Source organism: Laccaria bicolor, genomic scaffold (genome assembly GCF_000143565.1).
Source record: "Laccaria bicolor S238N-H82 LACBIscaffold_3 genomic scaffold, whole genome shotgun sequence".
NCBI classification, from domain to species: Eukaryota; Fungi; Basidiomycota; class Agaricomycetes; order Agaricales; family Hydnangiaceae; genus Laccaria; species Laccaria bicolor.
Window position 1 is genome coordinate 994067 of NW_001889874.1, and position 27387 is coordinate 1021453.

At 46.5% G+C, this 27387-nt stretch overlaps 7 protein-coding genes across 7 annotated transcripts in view; 5 read left to right on the forward strand and 2 right to left on the reverse strand.

Annotated features, from left to right (window-relative positions):
- The window catches only part of LACBIDRAFT_245329 (general amino acid permease GAP1), a gene marked incomplete at both ends in the record, with an annotated part of 4846 nt that extends 2959 nt beyond the window's left edge, over nt 1-1887 (forward strand). Inside the window, 8 exon segments of the mRNA XM_001875574.1 lie at nt 824-903; nt 968-1140; nt 1192-1250; nt 1305-1378; nt 1429-1593; nt 1649-1737; nt 1776-1784; nt 1804-1887. Coding sequence (XP_001875609.1) covers nt 824-903; nt 968-1140; nt 1192-1250; nt 1305-1378; nt 1429-1593; nt 1649-1737; nt 1776-1784; nt 1804-1887 — 733 coding nt within the window.
- Nucleotides 1888-2611: 724 nt separating this feature from the next.
- Nucleotides 2612-2812, reverse strand: LACBIDRAFT_308592 (uncharacterized protein; the record flags this gene model as incomplete). The annotated part of the gene is made up of 2 exons (XM_001876014.1): nt 2612-2753; nt 2802-2812. The coding sequence occupies 2 exons, from the start codon at nt 2810-2812 to the stop codon at nt 2612-2614; spliced, it is 153 nt and encodes a 50-aa protein (XP_001876049.1).
- Nucleotides 2813-8056: 5244 nt separating this feature from the next.
- Nucleotides 8057-11195, forward strand: LACBIDRAFT_308595 (APC amino acid permease; the record flags this gene model as incomplete). Its single annotated transcript, XM_001875575.1, has 23 exons — nt 8057-8162; nt 8221-8430; nt 8483-8546; nt 8600-8606; nt 8666-8778; nt 8830-8894; nt 8950-8993; nt 9051-9070; nt 9120-9180; nt 9238-9264; nt 9317-9360; nt 9412-9425; nt 9505-9647; nt 9708-9838; nt 9892-9973; nt 10022-10082; nt 10142-10201; nt 10267-10439; nt 10494-10552; nt 10607-10680; nt 10734-10901; nt 10956-11050; nt 11112-11195. The coding sequence occupies 23 exons, from the start codon at nt 8057-8059 to the stop codon at nt 11193-11195; spliced, it is 1905 nt and encodes a 634-aa protein (XP_001875610.1).
- Nucleotides 11196-11925: 730 nt separating this feature from the next.
- LACBIDRAFT_308596 (uncharacterized protein) lies at nt 11926-12156 on the forward strand (the record flags this gene model as incomplete). The annotated part of the gene is made up of 1 exon (XM_001875576.1): nt 11926-12156. The coding sequence occupies one exon, from the start codon at nt 11926-11928 to the stop codon at nt 12154-12156; it is 231 nt and encodes a 76-aa protein (XP_001875611.1).
- A 6263-nt stretch (nt 12157-18419) lies between these two features.
- On the forward strand, nt 18420-21285 carry LACBIDRAFT_308597 (APC amino acid permease; the record flags this gene model as incomplete). Its single annotated transcript, XM_001875577.1, has 22 exons — nt 18420-18547; nt 18600-18665; nt 18723-18729; nt 18786-18898; nt 18953-19017; nt 19069-19112; nt 19167-19186; nt 19236-19296; nt 19425-19468; nt 19519-19532; nt 19592-19618; nt 19671-19753; nt 19809-19939; nt 19997-20078; nt 20125-20185; nt 20242-20301; nt 20360-20532; nt 20586-20644; nt 20697-20770; nt 20824-21006; nt 21061-21155; nt 21202-21285. The coding sequence occupies 22 exons, from the start codon at nt 18420-18422 to the stop codon at nt 21283-21285; spliced, it is 1674 nt and encodes a 557-aa protein (XP_001875612.1).
- A 287-nt stretch (nt 21286-21572) lies between these two features.
- Nucleotides 21573-22583, forward strand: LACBIDRAFT_308598 (uncharacterized protein; the record flags this gene model as incomplete). The annotated part of the gene is made up of 3 exons (XM_001875578.1): nt 21573-21636; nt 21695-21780; nt 21831-22583. The coding sequence occupies 3 exons, from the start codon at nt 21573-21575 to the stop codon at nt 22581-22583; spliced, it is 903 nt and encodes a 300-aa protein (XP_001875613.1).
- Nucleotides 22584-23507: 924 nt separating this feature from the next.
- Nucleotides 23508-24821, reverse strand: LACBIDRAFT_308599 (uncharacterized protein; the record flags this gene model as incomplete). Its single annotated transcript, XM_001876015.1, has 5 exons — nt 23508-23908; nt 23960-24019; nt 24082-24232; nt 24290-24487; nt 24552-24821. The coding sequence occupies 5 exons, from the start codon at nt 24819-24821 to the stop codon at nt 23508-23510; spliced, it is 1080 nt and encodes a 359-aa protein (XP_001876050.1).
- Between the last annotated feature and the right edge of the window lie 2566 nt (nt 24822-27387).

Consider the following 27387-nt stretch of genomic DNA (forward strand, 5'->3'; position numbering starts at 1 on the left):
AAACGTCCACCGCCCACGAAACAACGTCCCCCGCCCACCGAAAATGTCCGCCGCCCATCCACGAACACAGTGACGAGCCCAGGTGAGCCCCCCCTCCCTCCATCATTATTCCACATCACACCCTCCCCCATTGCTCCCCCTCTGATTGCTGCCCCCCTCTCCACCTTTCCTTCCCCCTCCATAACTCCCCACCTCCATCACTCTCCACCCCACCCCTCCCTCCTCATTCTCCACAACTCCCACCTCCCCTCCCCTCCATCACTTCCCCCTCCCTTGATCACTCTATATCTATACCTCTCCCTCCCCCTCCCTTTAATATTATATGTAGTAAAATAAAATTATGTAGTCTGTTTCAATACACCTTAGTTTTCTTCATTTATTAGTGTTTAAGTTGGAACTTTGCAGATTAAGTCTGGACTTGTGATTCTATGATAATAATTGTGGAATTGGGACTTATTCCATCTGAATTCCATATGGAAAAAGTATGGAGTCCATCAGCTATTCCATGGATTCCATCTGAAAGAAGTATGGAGTCCATCAGCTATTCCATGGAATCCATCTCCAGAAAGTATGGAGTCCATCAGCCATTCCATGGAATCCATCTCCAGAAAGTATGGAGTCCATCAGCCATTCCATGGAATCCATCCCCAGAAAGTATGGAGTCCATCTGCCATTCCATGGAATCCATCTGGAATTCCTGGAATCCGCCCCCCTTCCATGCATTCCATATGGATTAAGCCGGGGAGGGTAAAGTACAGGCACATGACGATCCCGCCTTGTTACAAGGTATGTTATTCGCACTTTTGAAATTTCCTTCACTCAGTATACTTTCTGAATGCATAGATAGTGGGACTGCAGCTCAATCTCCATTTGTCATTGCCATGAGTCATACTGGAGTTAAAGGTACGATCCTCAGCCCATACACCCGACTGTTTCTCCAGGGTGATAATTCTGTCGAGTCCTTCAGTTCTTCCTCATGTCGTCAACGGGGCTATTTTAACGAGCGCATTCTCGGCTGGGAATAGTTTACTATTCTGTTCGTCTCGCATCCTTTATGGTCTTGCCATCCGCGGACAAGCACCTCATTTCTTGACCCGCTGTACCGAGAGTGGACTTCCTCGGAATGCTGTTCTTATCTCCGTGAGCAACCTGTTGTGCTCTTTTTGTTTTATGCGTTTTATTTCCTGTTAGAGCATCTTCTCATTGCTGTCCTTCATGAAATCATCGTCAGGAGCTGAGACTGTCTTCAAGTATGCCCAGCCCAGTCTAACATTCAATAAGATGGCTAAACCGCTTTAACGCAGCTGGCTTGTCAACATTTCGACTACTGCGGGTTTCTTAAGTTGGTTGACGATGAATTTTACCTATATTTACTTCTGTACGTCAAGTCGCCTGTGTCGTCCGCATTAACTTACAGCACACTTGTAGATCAAGCGATACAAGCACAAGACAGGGATCTTAGAGAGAACACCTACAACAATACATTTCAACCTTATCTGGCGTATTGGGGTTGTGCATGGACGGGGATCTTTATTCTCATCAATGGGTATACTGTTTTCTTTAAATTTAAAACTTCTGTGTTCATTGCTGCTTGTGAGTTTTGTGTTCTACAATGTGTCATCTTCTGTCGCTCTTACGGAGTACTCAGATATCAACATTCCAATCTTCTTTTTCATGTACGTTGGATACAAGTACTTCAAGCACACAAAGGTCTGGAAACGGACGGAGAGGGATCTTGTTAGTGCAAGTCCCTTTTTCTTTTTCGTCAAGATTAGTTTGTGTGTGTTGACACTCCCTTTGTAGGACATCCCTGACATAGATGAAACTGAACTCCCAGAAGTCCCACCGAAAAATATTTGGGAACGCATTTTCAGAGTTATTTTTTAAAGCATCCGTCCATTATTACTTTACGAACACCCAACTAGTGGCGAGATACCCTTGTAGCATCCCCCCTTGTATTCCTTCCGTCCTTTCTGTATCAATCTCAACCTGGAACAAAACGAAGCAAGTGTCGACGCCGAAGAGTTTACAAGAATCGCCAACTTCTTACCATTTCTCTGCTTACGGTCAAATTGCCTCCGTGCTTGTCGACTCCAACTGACGCAATGCCATCAACTCTCTAAACGCGGCCCCACTGCACCCCTAACCGCCCATAGCCAAGGGGGTGGCGGAACGTGGATTTTAGATATACAGTCACATTACAAATTAGGGGGCCCTCGGCCTACCCCCCCCCACCTCTACCCCCCCAAAAAAGGAAACTTCCAAGTTCCTATGTCAAAAACATATTTTTTTTGGAGTTACTACGTGCGACGACGCTTCACCCCCATATCCATACAAGTCGGACACATCCAAAACTTCGATGAATGGCCAACCTTCACACATTTCGTGTGAAACTAAAGTGCCAGATGAAGTTGATCAGCAAAACAAACTGATAACCTCCAAAACTTGAAGATTCACGTACCCAGAGAGTCTCGCAACCCTCTCCTTTGCATTCAATAGCACTGCCCCCAAACTGACTTCCTCCCCACAGCCGTGACATCCTCGGTCCAATTGCGGTCGTTTTTTACCGCGGGTACGTGTGCGCCGACATCCTCGCTATCGACAAGATTGATCACGTCACGCATAGCGACATCTTGCTGCACCTCCGTCTCGCTGCGCGCTGCAGATTTGCTTTGCCGCCTGTTCCAACAGGAATATATTTCTCATATTTTGGGCAACAAAGCTTGCTGTCGCTCGTAAACCCCGACGCTTTTCTGCAATACAGTATTGGATTAGAATATATATATAAAAGAGGGACTTACTTCTTTGCCATACTTTTTGTGAACCTGAGCGGCGTTAGAAAAAAGTTCGTTGAGTTTTTTTGGGCTCTCAGCGCTATTTGGCTTATTGGCAGGACTTTTCTAAAATAGGTCACAAAAAATATTTCGACCCCCTAGCGGAGCCCCCCCCCCCAACCCGATATCCGGGATCCACGTTCCACCACCCCCTTGCCCATAGCAAGTATTCAAACCCATCTTGCCGAGGCCCGAAAAAAGGTCGCTAGCAGAGCTCGAGATTGAGACGGGCCAAACATCATACTTGCGAACGGTTTAGGGTACACCTGACTGACTAACAGATCTTCGTGACGCAGCACCTCTTAGCAGAGGATTAGAGGCAGACCTGGCGAGAAAAAGAAAGACTTCGCAGGCTGATGTTTGCCTCAATAAGATTAAGGACCCATCATCCAAAATTGTGTGGTAACACAAAGGAGATTGAAGCTCACTGGGAGACATGGAGTTCTGTTGAACGAGTTTGCTTGACGCCGGACATGATTCGTAGTTCATAGTATAGTACCTACCATTGATTTTTCCTTTGTCAGGCCACAGAGTCGGCGAATCGACGTGATGGACTCACGAGAAACGGTCTACACGACCTTGAACTTCGAATGGACAATATGGCAATCTTCATATTGTCGCGTCAACGATTCTCTGTGCTTCCCGTCAACCAATGTGGATGAGACCTCACCAAATGAAAACCAAGCAATAGGAACCTATCAAGTTGACAATGATAAGCATGGTGGTTGGGAATGAAAGAGGGTCGCAATTCGCGAACAGCATACCTTCGCGTGATGATCGAGGTGGAGGTATAAATTCCGGAGCCCTCTCGATGAGGAACTTGAAACGGTTGTAGCGTCTGAGTCTGGTCTGAGTGCAACGATGCTACGGAGCACACCACACTGTTACTGTTGCGATCAGCCGACTGACCAGCAAAACCGATGAAGTTTGAAGCAAAGTTTGATCACGGTTTCCAACCAACAGTAACTTGACCAACTCGCGCCCAATCACGGCCAGCTCACATTCTTCTGGCTCTCTCTCAGTTTGCTCTCCCAGTGACGTCTCTCGGCGCGGAAGACGAGTCAATTGTCGAGTTTTCCTTTTCAAACTCAAGCCAAGCCGATTCTCAAATTTCAACGCCGACTCTATCATGATAGGGTGGGTTTGCTCTCTATTCCTGCCCAATTCCTGCCAGCACTTCGGTGTTCTTCTTCTCATCCCACATTCCAGCACCCTCTCATTTTGGTTATCGAGTTCCTCCTGAGCTTTTATGATGACATGACGTCTCAAGTTGGTGCCGAGATCTCCTCAACATCAGTAGAATCACAAGCTCTTTCACTTTCACTTTTGGCCTCTTTCACTTTCAGAAGTGCTTTTACTTTCACTTTTGGCCTCTTTCACTTTCACGACGCTTTCATTTCCACTTTGAGACCTCTTTGTGATAGCTTTCTGGCTTTCAACAGCTTTCACCTCTTTAGGAATTTAGACAGTGGATCAACATATATGTTAGAAGGCTACTTCGTGTGCATGATGATCTACATACTTATTAACGTAAAAAGAGTTGGAGGAATCTAAGGTATTGGAGGGATTTGAGAGTGAGGACAAAATATTCGTAAAGTCCGTTGGAACTCCGACATCATGTGATAATGTCGAATTCTATTTCCTTGAACATCGCACCACTCTCCCTTCCCATTCTTTTTCATTAGTGGTCGACGTCGTCCACTCTTGGGGTATAACGTCTGTCTTTTTGTAAGTTCTCTTCCTCATCTCGACAAACACTCCCACTTACGATCAGTTTGAATCGCAGCTGTCTCTTGCATGCCAACCAGCCATCCTTCATAGCAACGCTACAGGGGGCACCATAATGCCAATCCACAAAGCTCACCACCCACCACAACCGCCATAACCACTCCCCCCGACAACATGCTGTCCTCAAGGGTTATCCCCATTGCCAGAGGGCTCACACAGGCTTCGTCGGCGAGCCTATTGAGGGCTTGGTAAGGCTTTCTTTGTTACCTCTGCTGAACAACGTCCTTATACCACTCGTATCGGAGTCTGAGATTTCCCAGTCGTCAACATCTGGATTGGAGCTCGATAGTACAGGAACGGGCATAGGCGTGCTGGAAGTTGACGAGCGTTCAATGCCATGGCGAGTCGCAGAATTTAGGTGGTGAGGGAATGTGGAAACGGTATGCTATGCTTCATTTCTCTTTCTTCTCTTTGCCCATCATCCCACGTGGAGCCTGTGACGTTTCTCCCTCCTACACATCCCTGCCATTCTCCCCTGGCGATTTCCATCCCTCGTTTTGTCACGCACCCCTCTTCTACCTTTTTCCGAGCTCTACTCTAGTCCAGAACTAATACCCATCCCAGGCCGTCATCCGTGCTCACATCCAACACAGTTCACGTGAAGGTGCTTCACGGCCTGCATATACCCAACCATCGCACGTAGGTTCGTCCTCCTCATTTGTGATTTGGTTTGAAAGCTGACGAAGAAATACCGACCATCGAAACCGACAGCCTCTCCTCCTTGACATGCTTGCATCTCACAAAATGACCAACGTCAAACTCGTCCGGCACATCCACTTCTTCCAGGACCCCTCACAAGCTGCAGCACAATATGCCGCTCAAGCTATCATAGGCAAGCACGCCGATATCCTAGGGCTGATTGAAGGTGTTCGGCGTCAATAGACTACTTCGGCGATGGTTCTCCAGGCCACAGTTTGATATTGCGTTAGCGGATCATGATGAGGATGGACTGGAGGGTCACGTCGTTCTAGTAGTAATCAGCACCATTGTTTTACAAATATTAGAAATCTATTTGCTTTGAACCCTCTTTCAAACCCTCTTTAAGTCACCTTTTGAAAAGCTGTACCTCTTTCGTGGTCCCTTTTTGGACCACTTGCAGCCCCTTTTGTCCCTTTTGAAAGCCGAAACCGCTTTTGAAAGAAAAGGGACTTGGCTTCCAAAAGCGGAAACGCTTTCACGCTTTCACGCTTTCAAAAGCGGCGAAAGCGGCTGAAAGCGGTTTTGTGATTCTACTGATGAACTTGAACGCGATGTAACAACTGTCCATAAATGCTTACATTTGTCTCATCTCGACGCCGCTGGGCTCTGGAGAACTTTGAATGTTGAGCTGATCGAGTTCAAAGGGGGTCTTCACCCGAGATGGTGCGACTCGCACAACGGTGGAGGCTGGATATGCAGCCCAGCTTGGTTGCTACCATGCGTCGGCACTTGCACTGCTAGTAAGTGTGGATATTTATGACATCCCCTTCATGCTGCACATGCTGAAAGAAGAACAGAATAGGCTGCAGTGGGTTGCATCGAAAATCGATATGAGGAGGATCTTGCGATCAGTGGCATCTATTTCCAAAGTGCGTACTTAACTTTGGCTCTGAATATCCTCTGGGTCTTGCGTGTTGAATAAGAGCAGGAATCATGCGGCCATCCCGAATTTATCGTGATTTGCGCCCGAGCTGGTTTCGACAATGCAAGATCATCATCAATGTCATGGAGGTTAAGCCGCGAGGGTTCGTGGAACGATCGCACTCCATAGAAAGCCCATTCCTGTGTGCCTCAGGAATGCAGCCCCGTGGTTATCTTTCAGGTCCTCGGGAATGAATGCTGCATTACAGCAAGATGCAAAAACGTAGACACCTCTCCAAATTTCCCAGACTCCGCCTTGCTTTGTACAAACAACCGCATTTGGTGCAACTCCGCCGCACGACGCGTCATAGTGACTTCATGGCGCTTGCATGGCACGCCATTTTATTATATATACAGTCATTTACAGGTCCTCGATACAGGATAGGTCCTCGATACAAACCCAGATATTTTCACATCCAGTGTTCCAATTGTCCTAATTTTTTTTCCTACTAGTATATGTACTTTATGTCTATGTAGCCCTCGCTTTTCGAGGTGGGTGCTTGTGTGAAGCAATGTTGGAAGTATAATCTGTCGAGATTTGGACATTTGTGAAATATTGAACATGTCATTCAAAACAATCCGGACTACCATCTATTTTTTCAAGCAGGAACCCTTCTTTATACACTCAAGCCTACCTGCCACTGACATCAAAAGCACAGATGGAGGCTTCGGAGTGGAGATGTGAGGATTTGAGGAGGTGTAAGCAGAATTCCATCGGTCACGTCACACCTTCCAAATGGGGGAATTGCCAGCAAAGTGTCATCCTCGACGCAACTGGATTTCTTCAGCAGCTGTAGCTTGATCCCTGCACGATGAAACATGCACGTTCCAAACTCTACAAAGCTGCGGCTGCAGCCAAAGTTAAATCTCTGCTCCAGGACGAGGCAACCGAAATGGAGAAACAGGAACAACAAACTCCTACAGGCAAAAATGGCAAGCCTCTTGGTCTTCGTACAATTTGCGACCGAATCAGTGCCGCGCATCTGCAAAAGACTGGGCAACATGTTACCTTATCACACAGTACTCTCTGGAAGCATACTCATGGGGGAACAAAGTTGTCTGACTTCAATGCCGAGAAGAGCTGGCTTACAGAAACTGAAGCAACTGTTCTCATCGACTACGCTCTCGAGATGGCTGCACGGAACTTTCCCTTCAGCAATAGGTGCCTCAAGGAACATGCAGACGAGATCATTCGAGCGGGACAGGGCAAAAGAAGTGCGCGAGAGACCCAGGTGGAAGAAACCGAGCAAGCCGAAAGCTGAGCCACAAAAGCCCAAGACTTGGACAAAGAAGGGTGCATTTCAACAAGCTGCTGCTGCAGATGATGCTGAAGATGTCAAACCCATTGAACCTGGCAGGGAGAGCGACGACGACACTCAGAGCGGTGAGGAGGACGAGGAATGATCTCATCGTGATCTAATCAGACATAGCCGTTTTGGGTGTCACGCCTGATGTGACGGCCGTATCGAGGACATAATTCTCCGCGATAAGCAACTTTTGAACAGATTAACTTCATCCTCCCTCTGCTCTCTGTAGATAGTCAATTTCGGTCTCAATTACATGTATGTATGTACTAAGTAATGATCCTGCATAGTTAGATTGTACTTTACTGTCTTAATACATTTGTCCGAGGCCTGTCTTTATTTGTGTGTATCGAGGACCTGTAAATGACTGTACTCCTACAAATATGGTACTTCTATATAATTTCTCTTTTCCCATCTTCAAATATGTCAGGGAACTACCGCTTTATATCTGCCGAACAAAAACGGCATCTCATTGTTACGAGGGTTGATAGGAAAATGAGACGCTAGCGAATGCACGAAGTGGAGGTTGGTGGAGCGAGAAGCGTCACTCGCACCCGCTCATTTCCTAAAGCGGTTGTTTGTACAAAGCGAGGCGGAGTCTGGGAAATTTGGAGAGGTGTCTACGTTTTTGCATCTTGCTGTAAAGCCGTCAATTAACTCTCACCCCTTACAAGACTTTACGTTGGTGACTTGGTTGGCAGCAGGTGTTCATATGGGCGTTTCTTTTGTAGGACATTCGCACGCTCGCCGTCGATCTTTTTCCCGTCTTCTACCTCTCTTCTTGCCATGTTCGACCCCCAGAGAGAAAACGAAGACAACGAGTCCGATCAGAGCTCAGTGCAAACAGGACAATCTGATGGTCATGAGCTTCAACGTCGTCCTCAGTACGATTTTCAATTCGCTGACGTCAAGCCTGCCACTGACGAGGATATAGAGGGCATCATGTCGCTCAACCCGTCCACCGTGTTCAACGACGCCTTCAACAGCGTCATATTCAGATGTGGGCACATCTCTACTTTTCTTTGAGCTTGGCTTACAGACCTATCTCATTAGGATCGCTGTAAGTCGTGTTCTACCTTGATCGGCTCTTTGCTCAGCACCTGCGCTCGCACCCTGTAGATTGCTGGGACCATTGGAACAGGCCTGTTCCTTGGCTCGGGACAAGCGTTGGGCACGGCCGGTCCTTTGGGAGCATTGATAGCGTACATCCTCGTTGGCAGCGTCGCGTATGCGTAAGTTGAACCCCATTTCCTTGGCATAGACGCAAACTAAATTTTACGCAGGTCGCTCTGCTCCCTCTGTGAGATGACAACATGGGCTCCAATCTCAGGAACTTTCCCCCATTTCGGTGCGTCCATCACATCGATAATGGAGGTAGGTTGTGTCGCTGACGTGGATTCTAGCTGAACGATGGGTAGATCCTGCGCTTGGATTCGCTGTTGGTTGGGTAAGTCGACTACTCGTTAGCCGAAGAAAACAACGTTTAGTTCCTGCGTTTACCTAGAACTTTTTCTACACCAGCGCGTAGGTTGCCGCTATTGACCGCTGATGCTGGTGTCTGATTTTAACCCAGTATTTCTACGGCTGTTGAAATCACTGCAGCCGTTATCCTGGTGACCTTTTGGGATAAAAATGTAGTGTTCAGTATTCAATTACAGGAATGGAAGAACCTGCTGACGGTTCACTTCTAGACCAATCACGCGGCCATCTACACGGCTGTGAGACTTTGATGTTATCCAATCCATTCAATGTGCTGATGGCAGAACACAGGTGTTTTTCGTCCTGATCTGTGTCATAAACCTCTTTGGCGTAAGGTAAGATGAATCACGTTGCTCCTCCTTTAGATATTTGCTGACGTTTTCAAGATGGTTTGGAGAAAGTGGGTTTGGTTTTGAAAGTTTGTTGTGTTTAATCTAATTGCCCAATCTAGCGGAATTTGTTTTTTCCACAATTAAAAGTATGGCCTTCTGCTGTTCTTGATCTCGAATTCCGTTTTGAAACACCTTGTCTTTCTGAAGTTTTTCTGATTATTGGATTCCTGGTTGCTGGGCTTGTTATTGATCTTGGAGGAGGACCCCAAGGGGATCGCATCGGATTCAGGGTATGTCCAAGCAGAATATCTTTTTTTCTTCTTTTGAAGTTGACGAGGTACCGTATCCAGTTCTGGACGCACCCTGGAGCACTTGCTGGTGCAGGGCTTGTTCATAATATTCATATTGATAGATTCCTTGGAGTTCTATCTGTCCTTGTTCAGGCTGCTTTTTCCTTCCAGGGAATGGAGCTATTTGCAATGTGTGTTCTCCAAAGGTTTCTGCATGGGGCTAACATCTAGCCTGTATTTGTAGTGCAGCCTCAGAGACCCAGAGTCCCCGCCGTAACATCCCTAAGGCAATGCGCCGAGTTTTTTATCGCATTCTGTTCTTCTATGTGAGTAATGATCCATCCTTTTGTTTATTTTGTTCTCATTATTCACAGATATTCGGTATCATTATGGTAGGAATGCTGGTTGCATATGATAATCCTGCCTTGGTTCAAAGTACATTTTTTACACCATCTTGGGGTCTACTGTGCTCAGCAAATTTCTGGAACATAAAGATACTGGGACTGCAGCTCAATCCCCATTTGTAATTGCCATGAATCATGCAGGAATTAAAGGTGTGATCCTCAGTCCAGTTACCTGATCATTTCACCGGAGTAGTAACTATGGCTGTAATTTTCAGGCCTTCCCCACATTATCAATGGTGCCATTTTAATAAGTGCCTTCTCAGCTGGAAACAGTTTCTTATTTTGTGCATCTCGTATCCTCTATGGTCTTGCCGTTCGCGGGCAGGCACCTCAATTTTTGGCATCCTGTACTGACCATGGACTCCCTCGGAATGCTGTTCTTGTTGCTGTGAGTATTTTTTTGGTTTATCTTTGAGTTTCATATACATTAATTTTCAATCAGAGCACACTTGGATTGCTTTCCTTCATCAATGTAAAATCAGGAGCTGAGACCGTCTTCAAGTATGCCTAACCTTCAACTTGATACTTGATTATGATAGCTAACTCGATTCACAGCTGGCTTGTCCACCTTTTGACCACAGCAGGATTCTGTAGTTCATTTACTACAAACTTGACCTACATCCTCTTCTGTATGTTTAATTTCAACTTGTATGATTGGTGCTAACTTTTGCCATACCTACAGATCAAGGGATTCAAGTGCAAGGAAGGGATCTCAACGAAAATGCATACAGGAATAGATTACAACCTTTTCTGGCATACTGGGGTTGTGCATGGACTCTGTTTTTTATTCTTATCAATGGATTTACTGTTTTCTTTGGCAAATTCAATATTTCTGTATTCATCGCCGCTTGTGAGTCTTTCCTTATACAGGGTCTCCTTGTGTTGGATTGATCATGCTAAGTAGATGTCAACATTCTGATTTTCCTTGGCTTGTACTTAGGGTACAAGTGTGTAAAAAGAACCAAGGTCTGGACGCCATTGGAAAGGGATTTTGTTAGCGTAGGCCCTTTTCTCTCTCTATTCTTCAGGTTACTAACTCCAGCATAATGATTCTTGACAGGACATACCCGACCGGGAGGAAACTGAGGTTCCAGAAGTTCCGCCTGCTAATATTTGGATATCCATTGCTAGATATATTTTTTAGAACACCAAACACTATAGTTAACACTGTACTAATTTAACCAGCTTTTTTCCGTCATGTGTTCTGCTGGATTCTGCATCCTTGCAACATCCTTGTGTGAGATTGTTTGTTCCCCCTTTCATCTTTGTGTCCTAACGCCGGCCTTCAGCGTCTCACATTTCCTCCAACGCACTCTTGAGGCATCCAACCCTTCGGCATTGCATCTGGTATTGGGGAGTGACCCGAATCGGTGAATTGTCAATGAATTGTCGCCGCCAGCGCAGCGGAACTCCCCGGCAAGTTGACCCGCATCCTGCTTGGAATCAAAATGGCGCGTCGAATCTCGATGGACGCGTTTGAACTTGGGGGGGTGAGAGAAGACCTGCGAATCAGGTGATCTGATTCACGGCCATGGCAATATTTCCAGGCCAAGCTTGAAGCACGGCAGGTTCTGACCATCGACCTTGCCATTGACGTTGATCAATATCGACTTAAACGACAGAATCTCTTGCAAAGTCCCATAGCAACGTCGAGTCACAGCCCTCACGACGAGCAGATAGTTGGGTTTCTTTTCCTGACTCGAGGCAATCTTCAGTCTTTGATATTACGACGAGGTGCGTTTGTTCTTCATGGTGCCTTTCTCAGCTCACGTTTTTCCAGTTCTCGAAGCTTGACCAGTGACTGCTTCACGTCCTCCAGCCACTGCTTCCTCACGGGCTTCGACCGCATCAGTACGACGCGCCAAATCTCTCCAATGCAAGATAATAACCTTTCACTGGCGGCTTCCATCTTCCAGGAAAGCGGGGCTCCAGCTGAATGGGGGACGCCTCTGAGCGTGAAGATAATCCTGGCACAGAAGGGGATCGCCACTTTGCAATTGCCTCTCGCCGCTGTCGCCCATGATACCACTATTATAGTTTATCCCATCGCTTACCCTCTCTCCCCTCCCTCCTTCACTAGCGCATCCTCCTCCACGCCGTCATAACGGCCTTCAATCTTGGCCCATTAGGAGGGAAGCAAAGGACCCATCATCGATTCCGGCTAGGCGAGTGAAAGGATGAGGTATTGGGGCTATTTATGTCGCGGTATGTGTCCTCAGTACTGCTCCACACCATTTACTAACCGATTTACAGCGATGCTGAACTTGAACGTCGTCGCCGCTACTCTACATTGATTGGCCGTGATTTGTGGTTGAACATCCTATATCTCTTGCAACCCTCTCCTTTGCCTTCTCCCTTCTGGCATCCTTTCCGTGCTGGCCAACTGCTGAACATTCTATACAGACCCCCATACTTTCTGATTTACGGGTGCCCTGCAAAACGGACCCTAACATAGGGTTTCAAAGTCCCATGCCATGCCTTAGCTGGACGGTTGCGCCAATCTGAAGGCTCTTTGTTCCGCTACACCCTGCTACACCGCCAAATGTTCGAAATGCTGATGGCATCTGGCACGAATCTCCGCTTTGACAGGTTTTTGATGGAGGTTTCCTCGGCATGGATGGCAGGTGTGTCGGAGCTTGGGGCGTAAATGTTAGCCCCAGCGGCTCGACAGCTGACCCACAGGTTTACGACTCTTCTTGGGGAGACATGTACTGCCGATTTTCTTCGGGCAACAAAATAGTGTATTTAAGATACAAATTAATCGTAAGAAAGTAATAGAATGATACAATGGACACTCCCAAGTTTTTACAGGTGGAAAGAATGGGGGAATTTTGAGCTCAACATGAAAAGGCCCGTGCGACAAGCTCTCAAAAATTTCTGTAAGTCTTTTAAACTCCACACTATGTTTGGTTATTTCCGAACTTCAACCCAACTTCAACCCAAACTCGCTTTCTTCTTCACCACAACCGTCACTGCCCCCTTGCCTGGTTGCCAAGTTGCTCCCATCCTCATTCCTAAACCCTGCGTTTCTGCTACCCAGTGGTCTATGCCCTCCTGTGAACTCCCTCATGTTGTTTTTTTGGTTGTCCTTGTTCCACACCCATGCGCCTGTGCGCGGTCATTACCATCTGTCACTGCTCTGGGCTTTTGTTAAGCCCATTGTCCCTTTCACCATCATCAAACCCCAGACGAACACCGACGAGGGCCCATCACCACATCAACAAACAGTGATGAGGGCCAATAACCACCACCGCTTCCCACAACGAGGGCCCAGCATCACTATGGCAACAGGGATCAGCCAGCTTCAAAATCACAGCTAAGACCGATATTTGTACACTGCCGATCATCAATGCCGAAGTTAATTATAATTAACTACTAATATAATATTGTCCATCAAAATATTTCCTGCTGTCCCGCAACAGATGATTGAATTTTCGTAAGAATAAAACTTTCCTATGTACATAATTTTATGATAGAGCTAAAAACGACCGCGTATTACAGGGGAGGGCTGTTGGAGAGCATGTCATATGGCGAGTACACTATAGGAGATAAGTTGGAGATAAGGCATTGAGGCATTGAAAGTGGCAACTTCAGGAAAGCTGGTGGAGGAACCAACAAAAAGAGAGCTCAGAAACAATGCATAATGTGAGGTGTGTGTCAGGCTTACGGCCAATGACCAAAACAGGGCAAATAGTCGAGACCACCGTTCATGTAAGAGAATGGAGCATCATTCATATTAGCAGCCAACAAAAGACGAACAAGACAAAACCACATACCTGTAATTTTCACCCCTCCTGCTGTTGGGCCTAATTGTGCATCTCAAAACTTCAATAGAGCAAACAAATTCACAACAAAAATCTGATGTAGGTACTAGGTGGGCTTATGCACCAAAACCATATTGTGTGCACTTTGAACGTTTCAGTGTGCATATGACATCGAGTCCTGTCATTGTCATTCGCTTAGCATGTTCTGTGTACATAAGTGAGTCAAAGAGGGCCAGAAACGCTGGAGTGGTAACAAACAAAGTAACAGCACATCAGGACACCGCAAGTCTCCTCTTGATAAGACCTGCAATATGTCCACAACAAGCAAGATGACGTATAGCAGGTTTCGTGCCAGTGGTACCTATGAAACCGGTGGGTGAATGAGTGGGGGAAATATAATTGCAAAGAAGCACTTGAGCTCTGCCTTTCCGAATCCCGGGAATATCTATCAGACTAAATCAGCAATTGCCACTGAAGCTCTCAGAAGCCTACCTATCCACCTTTTCCACGGCCAGACATGCGGAAATGCCTCAACAATGATGTGGTTAACAGCATTGGCATGGAGACGTCGGCTGCTTGAACTTCATTAAAAAGGTGCTGGGGCAGGTTTTTGTCAACAGTACTGTACAAATACGACCAAGTCTTCACGTCACGCATCACATCGGGGAAGAAAGTATTTTTTTTTATTCGCCTTAAATCAAAAGAAAATTTTTCGGCCATCTTGGTGAGAAAAAAATCCCAAATTGATGAAGAGTTGGTCGTAATTGTACAGTATTGTCAGATGCAGCAAAGAAAATGATGTTCAATGTCATGCATGAGGTTATTCCAGTCGTTCGTGAGATCCTCCTCAGCCATTCAAAAAGATGCCTCGCGTTTCTTATACATCTGCCAAATCTAAGTAGGGACGCGCCTCATCATCGACGTACTAGATGTCGGGTGACTCAGGCAATCTTGGGGCAATCTGGTGAGTTTGATGAAGAGCTTTCTTTGATACTTTTGATGGTATGTAAGTCGAGCACACAGCTTGAGACCATGGGAGGAAGAGAAGTAATTAAGAAGGCAGTCTTGATTCAGACGCGACGCTAGAAATTAAAAGTTTCCAGTTTCAATGAAGACTAGAAGGTGAACATGGTCATTGTACAGTGACAAAACAAATAGTAGGCATGTTGGATTGCACACTTTGGCGATAATCGTCGTATTACAGTGTCTTTCACTGCCGTTTGCACAGCGTGAATCGTAATTTCGTATTTGCTTCTGTTGTACCTGTTACCCTCAGGGTTTTTTGTCACGGCAAATTGAACATCTGCAAGGTCAGCAATTTCACAAGGAGAAAGGGATTCTGCTTCATGCCAGATGATTATGTATCCAGAGACCTGAGTTTCCATGGGCAAGGGCTAGAGTAGTGTTTGAAAGTCCGGTTCGGTCCGGTTTTTTGATGCCCAGGGGCGTTAACCGTAACCGTAACCGGTCTGCCTTTTCCCCAGAAGTCAAAAGACCAGACCAGACCGCAAAAAGACTGCAGACCGCGGTTTTTTGCGGTCTATAGACCGGTTTCGGTCTGCATCGGTTTTAACCGGTTTATGACCGGTCTTTAGGCCAATATTTTAAAATTATGAATCGGTAAATTTATTAACATCTCTAATAGCTTCAAAACGAGCCCAAGAACGTTAAATTCCGTTAGGAATTGGTGCTTCTATAAAATAAGTCTGGTACATCTATTATTCCCAAAAGTAATTTACATTTTAATTCATATCTCTCTCGTTTTTTTACCAAATCGTACGTTCTTGGGTGCGTTTTAAAGGGTATTTAAGGGGCTGCAAAAGACCGGTCCAAACCGGTCAAGACCGGTTCACGTTAACCGGTTTTTTTGCGGTCTTTACATTTCAAAAATAAAAGACCGTAACCGCAGGTCCGGTCTTTTGCGGTCTTGGTCCGGTCTGGTTACGGTCTTTTTCCAGTCACGAGACCGGACTTCCAAACACTAGGCTAGAGTGAGGTCGGACACTGGTTCACTCAAGATCCCCAAGATCAACTCATCCGTTCTGGGCCAATGTGTGACAAAAAAACCCTGAGGACAACAGAAGCAAACATAAAATTTACGATTCATGTGTGCAAACGGCAGTGAAAGACACTGTAATCGATAACCAGAGGAAAATATTTGATGGGCGATATTATATTAGTAGTTACATAATTTAATAATTATAGTTAACTTCGGCATTGATGATCGGCAGTGTACAAATATCGGTCTTAGCCGTGATTTTGAAGCTGGCTGATCCCTGTTGCCATACATCACCATCAACGAGCGCCCACGACCCCCGTCAATGAAGGGTGACGAGCGCCCACGACCATCAACGAGGCACGTCGAGCGCCCACCACAGTCTACCACCATCAACGAATGAATACAACGATCAACCAACGGCCCACCACCTACAGCAACAAGGGCCCAGCATCACCGTCAAAGAACGGCAACCAGGGCTGCAACTACCACCACCTCCAATGAGGGCCCAGCACCTGTCAACGAACGGCGACGAGTGCCGACCACCACCACGAACCACGTCAAATACCCACCTCCACGGACCACGTCGAACGCCCATCCACGAACCACGTCGAACGCCCATCCATCAACCACGTCGAACGTCCATCTACCAATCGCGTCGAATGACCCTCAGTAAAAACGATTCGTCATGTCTCGGTCATATGGTAGTCACGCTACTACACGAAAATGCACGACATGACTAAAAGCAGTCTTTTTTACAAAATTTTGACTTCAAGTTGACTTCGCCAAGTCGTGTTAAGTCGTGTGGTCTCGTCTGTTAATGCCCACCATCTGCAGGTTACAGTCATTTGGTAGTCATGTAGTTGTCTTTTCAGAGTCCTTCCATAGTCAAATAAAAGTCAGAAAACAGTCATGCTACAGTCATATAATAGTCTCATTCCGTCATGCTCAGGTCATTTGATTAGTCGTGTATTTCTCTTCAACCTCAGGTAACAGTATTCTCAGCACCACATCGGAGTCATGTCAATGTAAAATCATTAATTCTCCAAGCCTACTGAGTCCTGACTATGCTATATATAGGCCCTTCTAGCTGGAATCAACCACTTGAAGTCCAAATTCTCATCTCCTAATCATAAACCTCGAGCGGCGAGGAGGCCATTTGTCGAAGGAGGGAGGAGACCGTGAAGTCGGGGGAGGCCGAGGAGACTGTTCATCAAGGCAGGGGGGGGCCGAGAGCCCATTCATCAAGGGAGGGGGCAGTTCATCAAGGAAGACGACAGTTCGTCGAGGGGATACCATTCAACGACAGAAGACAGTTCGTTGAGGACAGCGAGGGAACACAGTTGATCGAGCGGATACCATTCATCGAGGGAGAAATCAGTTCGTTGATGGAGGAAACCGTTCGGAGACCGTTCGTCGTCGAGAGAGGAGGCCGTGCGTCGAGGAAGGAGGCCTTTGGTAATACATGGGAGGAGACCGTCCGTTAGGAGAGGCGGCCACCCGTCGAAGAAGGGAGGAGGCTAGGAGGCCATCCGTCGACTTGTGAATTGGACCTCTCGACGTCGATATGGGGGGAAGGAAGAACTTGGGAAGAACAGGATTCTCGCGCTGTCGAAATTCAACGTGATCAGCTGATGTCGGAGTTTCAACGGACTTAGACAAATTGTCCTGTTGCTGTAAGAAGACGAAGGCAAGATGATAGTGATTCGGTTGACAACGACTAGACTACAACACGGCATGTAATTGACTATTCCTTGACTTCAGTCAGGCCGTGAACCTGTAGCAAATACATCCCTGAGCAATCCCCGAGCGCCACATGACTTTGAATTTACCAACATGACCTAACATGACTTCACATGACCTTCTTGCGAGAGGTCCATGACTTGACTTGACTTTCGTTTTTACTGAGTCTGACAGGTGGCGCAGGCTCGGGATCAGGCCCTGGCTTCCAGGTCTCTCACACATTTTTATCATTTGGCGGTGTAGACTTGGAATGCGACGGCACATCAGTCTGAGCGGGATGATCTTGTACGTTCAATTTTTATTTATGAGTACTTCTTATGGAATACAAATCATAGGTGTATTAGCCAACTTCCTCTTACCAGAGTCTCGCAATTGCGAAAGAGCTCCAAAAGAGCTCTCACATTGGCTACCTCCCACACGTCCAAATGTGTTTCCTGAGTCCTTTCTAGCATGACTGAAGGAACCTGGATCATTTCCTGATCTTGACCTTTAAAGGGCTTTCCCCTAGATTGTGAGTATACGTAAACCATTGGACTTGGGGTACGATATCTTCTCTCCTTTGTACTTTTGGAGATCCAACAATTGGCTTGTAGATCATCATTCCCATCGAAGGACATTAATAGGTTGTGGCTTCGCACGGTTCCTGAATTTCTGGTAAGTCTCGGTAGGTCTCGGTTCGTCTTTCTTAATGCGCTAGATGCGGTTTTAAGCGTTCAATCGTTTATTTAAAGCATCGAGCGTCAATCACTCTGCAGGTGTTGGAACTAGGCACACAACATCCCTTGGTCAATGCTCAAATAGCTATAGATGGCGACACTCTTCAATTTGCTTGTCAATCCGACCTTTCCTTTCAAACCTTCCCATCATGTCCGACGTAGAAGAACAAAGTCTCAGTCAAGGCGGCGAATCTGATCAGAGTTCGCAAGAGACAGACCAAGCAATCGCGTTCGAGATGGACCACGCCGACGCGTTTGAGCTTAACCCCCGCCCATGGTACGTTGTTTGAATACACTGATCAAACCCGCTGACCATAAGTTTGATGTAGGTATGTTTTTGAGGCCCATCTCGATTACCACGTCCAACGGCGGCTCAAGCAACGCCATGTTCAGATGTAGGTGCTAAGTGCTTCTCTTACCTTCCACTCTACGAAACTGAATACGATGATTAGGATTGCTGCAAGTATTCATTCTCCAGCGGAGCCATCTTTGCTTAACACTCGCATTTCGTGTAGATTGCTGGGACTATTGGAACAGGCTTGTTCCTTGGTTCTGGTCGTACATTGGGTGGCGCTGGCCCTTTGGGGGCCTTAATAGCATATTTTCATGTTGGCACTGTCGCGTACGCGTAAGTGGATTTTCGATGCTCGGATGTCTTGGAAGTCGAAATCAAGTCTCCTAGGTCATTTTGTTCCCTTTGCGAGATGACAACATGGGCGCCCGTCTTGGGCACTTTCCCTTACTTTGGTCTGTAACCAACTCAACTTTGCGGTTGAACAATGTTGATGATAACTTCAGCTGAGCGATGGGTGGACCCCGCTCTTGGTTTCGCCGTTGGGTGGGTAAGTTCACGACTTTCCTCAAGCTAATTACAGCCTCACTATTTGTTTGATTAGAACTACTTCTACGGCACTGCGTAAGCTCCCCTTATTGATAACAAGCACACATCGCTCAACTTGACATAGCATCTCGACGCCCGTTGAAATAAATGCGGCAGTCATCCTCCTCACGTTTTGGGATAAAAATGTGAGTGATGAATAACAACGTTGAATGACTATCATTGACGGAAAAGTTGTAGACCCGCCATGCTGTCATCTACACGGTTGTAAGATCATCATGAAACTCCATCTGTCGCAGGTGTTGATCGTATACAGGTTCTCTGTGTTTTCGCGTGTCTGGTGAACATCGTTGGTGTTCGGTAAGCCAGTCATAGTCCCGTTATTTCAACTTCTTGATGTTATTTCAAAGGTGGTTTGGAGAATGTATGTCCGCTTCCCGGCTTTGAATGTACCCCCCGCTGAATAAGCGCTGACGGGTTCAGCGGAGTTCGCGTTCTCCATGATCAAAAGTGCGCAGTTTTGTCTGTAACTTGACTTTCTTGATGCTGACGACACATAAAGTCCTACTGCTCATCGGGCTACTTATTTCTGGGCTTATCATTGACCTCAGAAAAGGCCCGGAGGGACACCGTATTGGGTTTGGAGTAGGTGGAATCAACCACTTCTAATGCTAAATCTTATAAAGAAACTTTCTTCCAGTACTGGAATGATCCCGGAGCAGTTGCTCGCGCAGGGCTTGTGGAGAATCTTCACACTGACCGATTCATTGCGATTCTATCCGTCCTTGTGCAAGCTGCTTTCTCGTTTCAGGGAATGGAGCTGGTCGCAATGTAAGTATCCCGTACGATCTTGGCGAGGAGTTTATGCTGATACCATCATCTTTATAGTGCTGCTGCTGAGACTGAAAGTCCCCGCCGTAACATCACTAAGGCGATGCGCCGGGTCCTCTTTCGCATTATCACCTTCTATGTGAGTATTCTTATGGCTTCCCTCGCTGTTTTCTAACTTCTCATAGATCCTAGGTATCATCATGGTCGGAATGCTGGTTGCGTACAATGATCCCGCCTTGCTTCAAAGTATGGTTTTTTGTACGTTCAGACCTCGCCTTTGTTGAGCGTACTTTGCTCTCAAGATAGTGGCACTGCTGCTCAATCCCCATTCGTCATCGCTATCAATCGTGCTGGGGTGAGAGGTACAGTTCTAGGTTCTTATGCCTTGGTGTCAGGCTAACAACTGCTTGTATCGTTTAGTTCTTCCTCACATCATCAACGCCGCCATTTTCTCGAGTGCCTTCTCAGCTGGAAACAGCTTCGTGTACTCTGCGTCTCGCATCCTACACGGTCTTGCCGTCCGTGGCCAAGCGCCTCGAATCTTTGCGTGTTGTACCAAGGATGGACTTCCAATATACGCCGTTATTGTTGCTGTAAGTGCTTTTGTAATCACGCTCCGTGTTCATGTTCCTCAACATTGCAACAGAGCAGCTTCTCGCTCCTCTCCTTCTTGAACATATATTCGGGACCTGAGAGGGTTTTCAAGTTCGTTCAAACCAACTTCTTCGTCTATACGTTTACTCAGCTACTTTATTAGCTGGTTTGTGTACCTCTCGGCCACAGCGGGCTTCTCTGGTTGGTTCTCGATGAATTTGACCTATATCTTTTTTTGTGCGTTTCTGTTAAACGTTTCATGTTGCTCGGCCATGACAACCATTTGTTAGATCGAGGAATGAAAGAACAAGAATTCGATGTCGTGCAAAATGCCTACCACAACCCGTGGCAGCCTAACCCGTGGCAGCCTTACCTGGCGTATTGGGGTTGTGCATGGTCGGCCATCTTCGTGCTCATCAATGGCCTGACTGTTTTCTTTGGGAAATTCAATGTTTCTGGTTTTTTCGCTGCCTGTGGGTTGCTTAAGCTTCCTTTGTGGATTTTGTCGGCATACTGAATCCATACAGACATCAACATTCCAATTTTCTTCATTTTGTACTTTGGATTCAAATACACGATGGGTACCAACATTGTGCACCCGAGGGATGGGGACTTCGTCACGGTAGTTATCCTTCTGCTCACCATGGATTCGTCTCATTGCTTCTTAGGATATCCCCACACCAGATGAGACCGAGATACCAGAAGATCCACCCAGAAATGTTTGGGAACATATTGCTGAATTTGTCTTCTAGTAGGACACAAGGTGGCTGTTGACCAATGTATTGTGTTTCTGGTGCTGGGCATGCGCCCTTGTAGTTTTGGTACATTCATACGGGAGATATATACCCTAGAATACTTCCACTTAGTACCTACATAATTCCACTGTTTTATAATGCGAGTGTCAGTCTGTCGGAAAAGTAGGTCTGTTGTGACATTCCAAGCAACGCGATTCCTTCCTCCTGACTTCAACGTTCAACGTTCAACATTCAACATTCAACATACAGCTGGCAATCAGCCATGCCCACACAATTGCGCAACTATGTCGGACGCACATATCTTGCAAGGATCCTACCCGCCACGCACGAAGGAGATCATTGATTGCAGTAAGGATTTCGCCAATTGCTCTGTGTTCAAAGGTAAAACAAACTTGCGACTTCATAGCTTATCCCTTGCTTGAAGCAAATCGTGCAGCGATCGAGTCAATCGTATGCAAAACCTTTGATTACGGCCCAATAGAAACCCATAAGGTGCGTTGTATAATGCATTGACAGAGACGCTTCATCTAAATACCAAACAGCTCGACGTGTACTACCCGCCAAACCACACGGACAACACAGCTCAAGCTGCGCCAATCCTAGTCTTCTTCTACGGTGGCGGGCTTTTTACTGGTTCTCGCTCCTCGCCGCCTTCCAACCTCGTATACAACAACCTTGGGGCTTACTTCGCTTCGCGAGGCATCCTTACCGTTATACCCGACTACCGTCTCGTTCCAGGCGTCACTTACCCTCAAGGATCCGAGGATGTCCGTGACGTGCTCGATTGGGTTGTTCAGCATCTCGCTTCTCTAGGGGAAGACAATTCCACCCATGTGTTCGTCCTCGCTCACTCAGCGGGCGGGATGCACGTCTCGGGATACCTCCTCACGGACTTGTTTGCATCGTCCCCTGCAGCGCACATCGTACGAGGCGTTGCGTTCATGGGTGTACCACTTGAAATACACCCCTCTCGAGCTAAGTTTTATGCCGTTGCCGAGACGTACTACGGGGACCGAAAGAAAATAGCTCAAAACCAGCCTCTGGGCATGCTTCGGAGGGTAGAGCCTTCGCGTGTTGCTTCGCTCCCTCCGTTGCGGAACTATATAGCGGGGAGTGAGCCTCGGGCTATCTCATCCTCGATGAGGAATTTTGCGAAAGAGTGGAAGAAGAGGGGATGGACCGTCGATGTGTTGGTCATGGATGGCCATGATCATCTCAGTCCGGTCTTAGCGCTTAGTTCGGGGAGTGGTGAGGAGTGGGGGGAGGATTTGGTTGCGTGGATAGGTTCCTTTTGATGTTGCATTCGTGATGTTGCAGAAAATATACCAGTCTCGCAGTGCAGTTGTCTTTTGTCGTCTTCGACGCTCGCGGCCGAACTATTCTTAAATGCTTTTACAACGAATTCTGAGGACCAATGTCCTCGGCGGACAGATACGTGACATTTCTGGGATGCACACAATCATCGAAGTGAATCCGTCTCAAGAGTTTCCTTTGCGCTTCTTGACCCGATGACGTTCTGCCAATAAACTTAGTGAGAGGAATAACTTGAAGATGCTTTAGTATCAAGACCAACCATTCCTGACCACAAGTGCAAGCTCCAGCTTGTGATAAGCTGCCTTTGTATTTACATTCATGTAAAGAACACTTCACGCTCTTCTCCCGGATCGATGCACTCTTGACCTTTGATATGGAAGGAGAGACTCCAGAGGATCTGTACAACGTCTTCGAAGTGGCCTTGAGAGCGCCCGGTACTGGCAGTCTCTTCCGAGCGGATCAGCGAGCGAAGGTAGATAGATATTCGGTTTTGCTCGGCCTGCATATCGGATTACCTGGTGCAGAAAGTGATAAGAGATGTGAATGTTCAAAGGGAACTGAAGATCCACCGGCTCTTCAATTTAGACGTCGCATATTCATACCATTTCGATTTAGGCCGCTGGAGTCGATGCAGAAAAGTGATGAAGTTGGATAGAGAACGTGTATTCTGGAACTCCACCGCCGTATATCTCGGGTACGAGTTTTTCGAGAACCCGCCGGCCTTGAGGAGAGTTTGTCGAATTTCTCGACTCAGACGTCCAATCAGATCCGACCGCTCGTCAACCCACTTGAGTTCTCGTTTCCGTAATATTACATCTTCACCTCCGAGCTCTATCAGGTACAACATCTATACAGTCACGCACGCACGCTCACCATCTCCCAACTTGCTAGCGAAAATCCTCCAGCTAAAGCTCCAACCGCCCACTCTCAACCCTCACCCGTGCCTGCTCAACAGCCCTATAAAGGTCCGCGCCCGCCGCGCTTTCTTTTAGTCCAAACTTTGCAAGGATGAGTGGGACGGCGTCGCGCGTTAGGAGGAGGGTGTGTTTGTGTTGGTGGTGAGGAGGGTTGGGGTTGGGGTTGGGTGGGGAGTTGGAGGGGGGAGGTGATGGGGAGTTCGGGTTCGTGTCTGATAAGGAGGCTGGCTGGGCGTTCGAGATAGGGTCGGTGTTGGATGTGGTGCTTGTACTTGATGAAGAAGAGGCGGATGAAAACTCTTTATATATCCCGTCGAGCACCTCGCTTCCTTCAGGAACGATTACGCTGTTCTCTAGGAGATTTTGTAGGTATTGCGATGATTTATAGGCTGTTCAATGGGATGAGGACTAGATTGTGTGGAGGGAAGGAGGCAGCGAACCTCTATAATGTGACCATGACCGCCAGACGCAGAAGAAGAATGGGAGATTGGGTATTATCGCTATCAGAATGAACCGAGCGTTAGACCCCAATTCAATTGGGAAGGAGCTCAAAGAAACGCACGAATGATCATGAATGGAGCGGTGAATGGGGTGAGGATCATCCAAGTGTAGAAGCCCCTCCGGTGCTTAGGCATCCGATGCTCAACGTACTGCCGGAGATGCGCCAGAGCGGCGGACGAGGAGGTTTGTGAGGGCGGGTAAAGTAGTGGGATCTAAATCCGTCGGTTTTAGGATTTGCAATTCGCAGAGAAGGATGATAGCCAGCTTACCACCAACGAATCCTCTCCTTTCTCCGACGCGCTTGAAGCTACAGATTCTTTCCCCTTCTCCTTGCCTTTCCCCTCCAACGCGTGTCCCCCGCCCGGGTGTTTAATAGACGGACCAAGCGAAGGATCTATACTCTTCAATGCCAGCTCTTCAAAGTCCATTCTATCCACCAGACGTTCTCCCATCTGATACGTCTTGAGCTAAAGAAACACCAAGCATAAGCGTCCCAAGACAACACGAAAAAGAAAACGAAAAAGAACACACCTTCCACCCACCCTTCGCCTTCCCGAACCCAGCCCACGTATTACCCGCCTTTTTCGTTATCCAATTCGCGATGCCCTCCTCGGGGAGCCACCCTGACGACGACGTGCTCATACCCGTGCTCGCCGGCTTAGACGCGGATATTTGGAATTGGTAGTACGTGAGTATCCTCTTCGCATTCTTATCTGTGGAGGGCGGGTGGCGGGTCGGACGCGTAAGGGGCACGGATATAATGCGCATTTTGCGGAGAGCTTGGGGCGCGGCGGTCGACATTGTCACAGTGTATTATGTGGGACTAGTGTATAGGGACCTGTGCGAGATATGAGAAAGAGCCTATGGAAGAGGAGAGACGATACTGACTTTTTTTGTTGGGTAAAATGAAAAGTTCGATCGTGCGGCGGCGCGTCATTCTGGCGGCAACGGCATCAAAATAGCTTCAAAGCCAGCAACAAATGGTACAGTTACAGCGATGTTCCGAAAAAAAAAAAGGTTCCATGCTCCTAATATCCCCTGAAAGAGTCAGGCTGTCAGGATGCCAAAAACATACTACTTCATTTTTTCCATCTTCCATCTTATCCTTAAAGTTTTAAGAGGTATCAGGCCCACACTAGCCATTTTTCAGTTTATCTCTACAATCCATGTCTACAAAAGCAATCAAAGATGAATGAAAAATAGCCACCATGATAGGAGAGCAAAGTGTAAAATACTTACATACAGTCATCAACCAGTCAATGACACAGCTGGGTCAATGACACAAAACAGTTTTGCTCCCCCATTTTTTCTCACATCTCTTAGAAATTTTATATCACTGTAAGGGAATACTATATCAATATGACTGTGTTTTTTTTGAAGCAAGAGCCTCTCTTGAACTCCTTAAAAGCTCTATTCATCGGTTTTGATCAGGCTTTGACAATTCCATTACCCTGATCTGGCAACGATCTCTTCAAGACTGAGATTTATTTTGACAGTCCCCCAATACAAAATACATAGGGTACAATAATCAAAATTTATCTAGGAGTGTAGTGGCTTGTAGGGACTGTCAGCAAGGAAAAGATGTGAAACAATGCTGAGATGGGTTACCAAATGTGACAGAGTTTGTGACACATCCAAATTGGGTTTACTTGTCAAATGAAAATCTTTCCTCCGCCTCGCCTTAGCTGACAGCCTAAAATGCATGGATGACCTCTGTTCAATACTTGAGAACTCCAGGTGAACTAACATAAGTCCCTTGAGGAGAATATTTCTCAGATGTAAGTTAAACCAACTTTTGATGCCACATCCCAATCAAGTAACTTGTGACTGTGTCATTGAATGGTGTTGGCGCTGTTTTGACCAAAAAATTCAGTCCTCAACAGGTAGGCAAGATAAAAAGTTTTAAAATACTAATTTGTATAGTGTAAATACTTCATCAGCTTTTGTACAATTCAGTTTTTGAGAAGCCGATGTGTGAGGGATGTGATCCAGTCAATAAAAATGTTTGTGTCATTGACTGGTTGATGACTGTACATCAGTCGGCTGATCGCAACAGTGACAGTGTGGTGCACTCCGTAGCACAATTGTATTTAGACGCTACAGTTGTGTGTCGGAAGCTAGTTGTTCCTCATTGGGACTGCTCCGGAATACATCTACCTCTACCTCTACCTCTACATAAAATCAATCATCAATGAAACCAGTCAAACATAATTTTCATTGAAAAATATATCAAGAGATGAGTACAAAATACCAGTGAAACAGAATATTGTTGAATAGCATGGAATCAATTACAATAAGTAACTCAACTACTAGTTCCTGCAAAACTTCCACTGTGATGAGTTTCCTTTTGATGAGATGAATGTGTTATCTTGGACTTGAATTTTGAAATTCTCTTTGAGAGAGTTGATAGGAAATGTGCTGATCATATAATTGTGGGAGTTGGTGAGAAGAAAAATAAATAAATCAAGCTCACTACATACCTTTTTTCTCAGACTTTAGTGTTAAATCTGGCAGAATTGCTGCTGCAGGAGGATCCAAAAAAACCTGTATGGAATCTGAAGTTTCTTCTCCCAGTACTGTGCTCCTTCCATCAGGACCTTGAGTACTCTGAGCTTCTTCAACATTGGATATAGTCTTGATTTTGCCAGGGTCCTCCCCTCCAGAAACTCTGCTTTGTGCTTGCTGAGCTTGGATCTCCAGGATCCTACATGTAGCTGTCAGATTTGCCATGGCTGTGATTGTTTCTGGGTGTTCCACTCCAAGAATTTTGTTTCTTGCATCTAGAACTAGGACCTCCAGCTTCTCTGCTTCTGTGTGTTTCTCCAGGGTTCCATATATTGTGGCTAAATATTCCATGGCTGTGATTGTACCTGGGTGTTCCACTCCAAGAACTCTATTTCTTGCATCAAGAACTTCAATGATCAGCTTCTCTGCCTCTACATATTTTTCCAGGTGATAGAAGGTGGCTGCTAGATTTAACATGGCTGTGATTGTCTCTGGGTGTTCCACACCAAGATGTTTTTGCCTTGCCTCAAGAACCTGAATGTTCAGTTTTAATGCCTCTGCATACTTTTCCAGCTTATAACATGTTCCTGCCAGATTTTCCATGGCATGGATTGTATCTCGGTGATCCACTCCAAGAATTCTGTTCTTTACATCCAAAACCTGGATTTCCAGCTTCTCTGCCTCTGTGTATTTCTTCAGGTTATGATATGTGGCTGCTAGATTTCCCATAGCAAGAATTGTGTCTGGGTGTTGCAGTCCAAGAATTTTGCTTCTTACATCAAGAACTTCAATCTTTAGCTTCTCTGCCTCCATGAATTTTCCCAGGTTATGATATGTAGCTGCTATATTTGACATGGCTGTA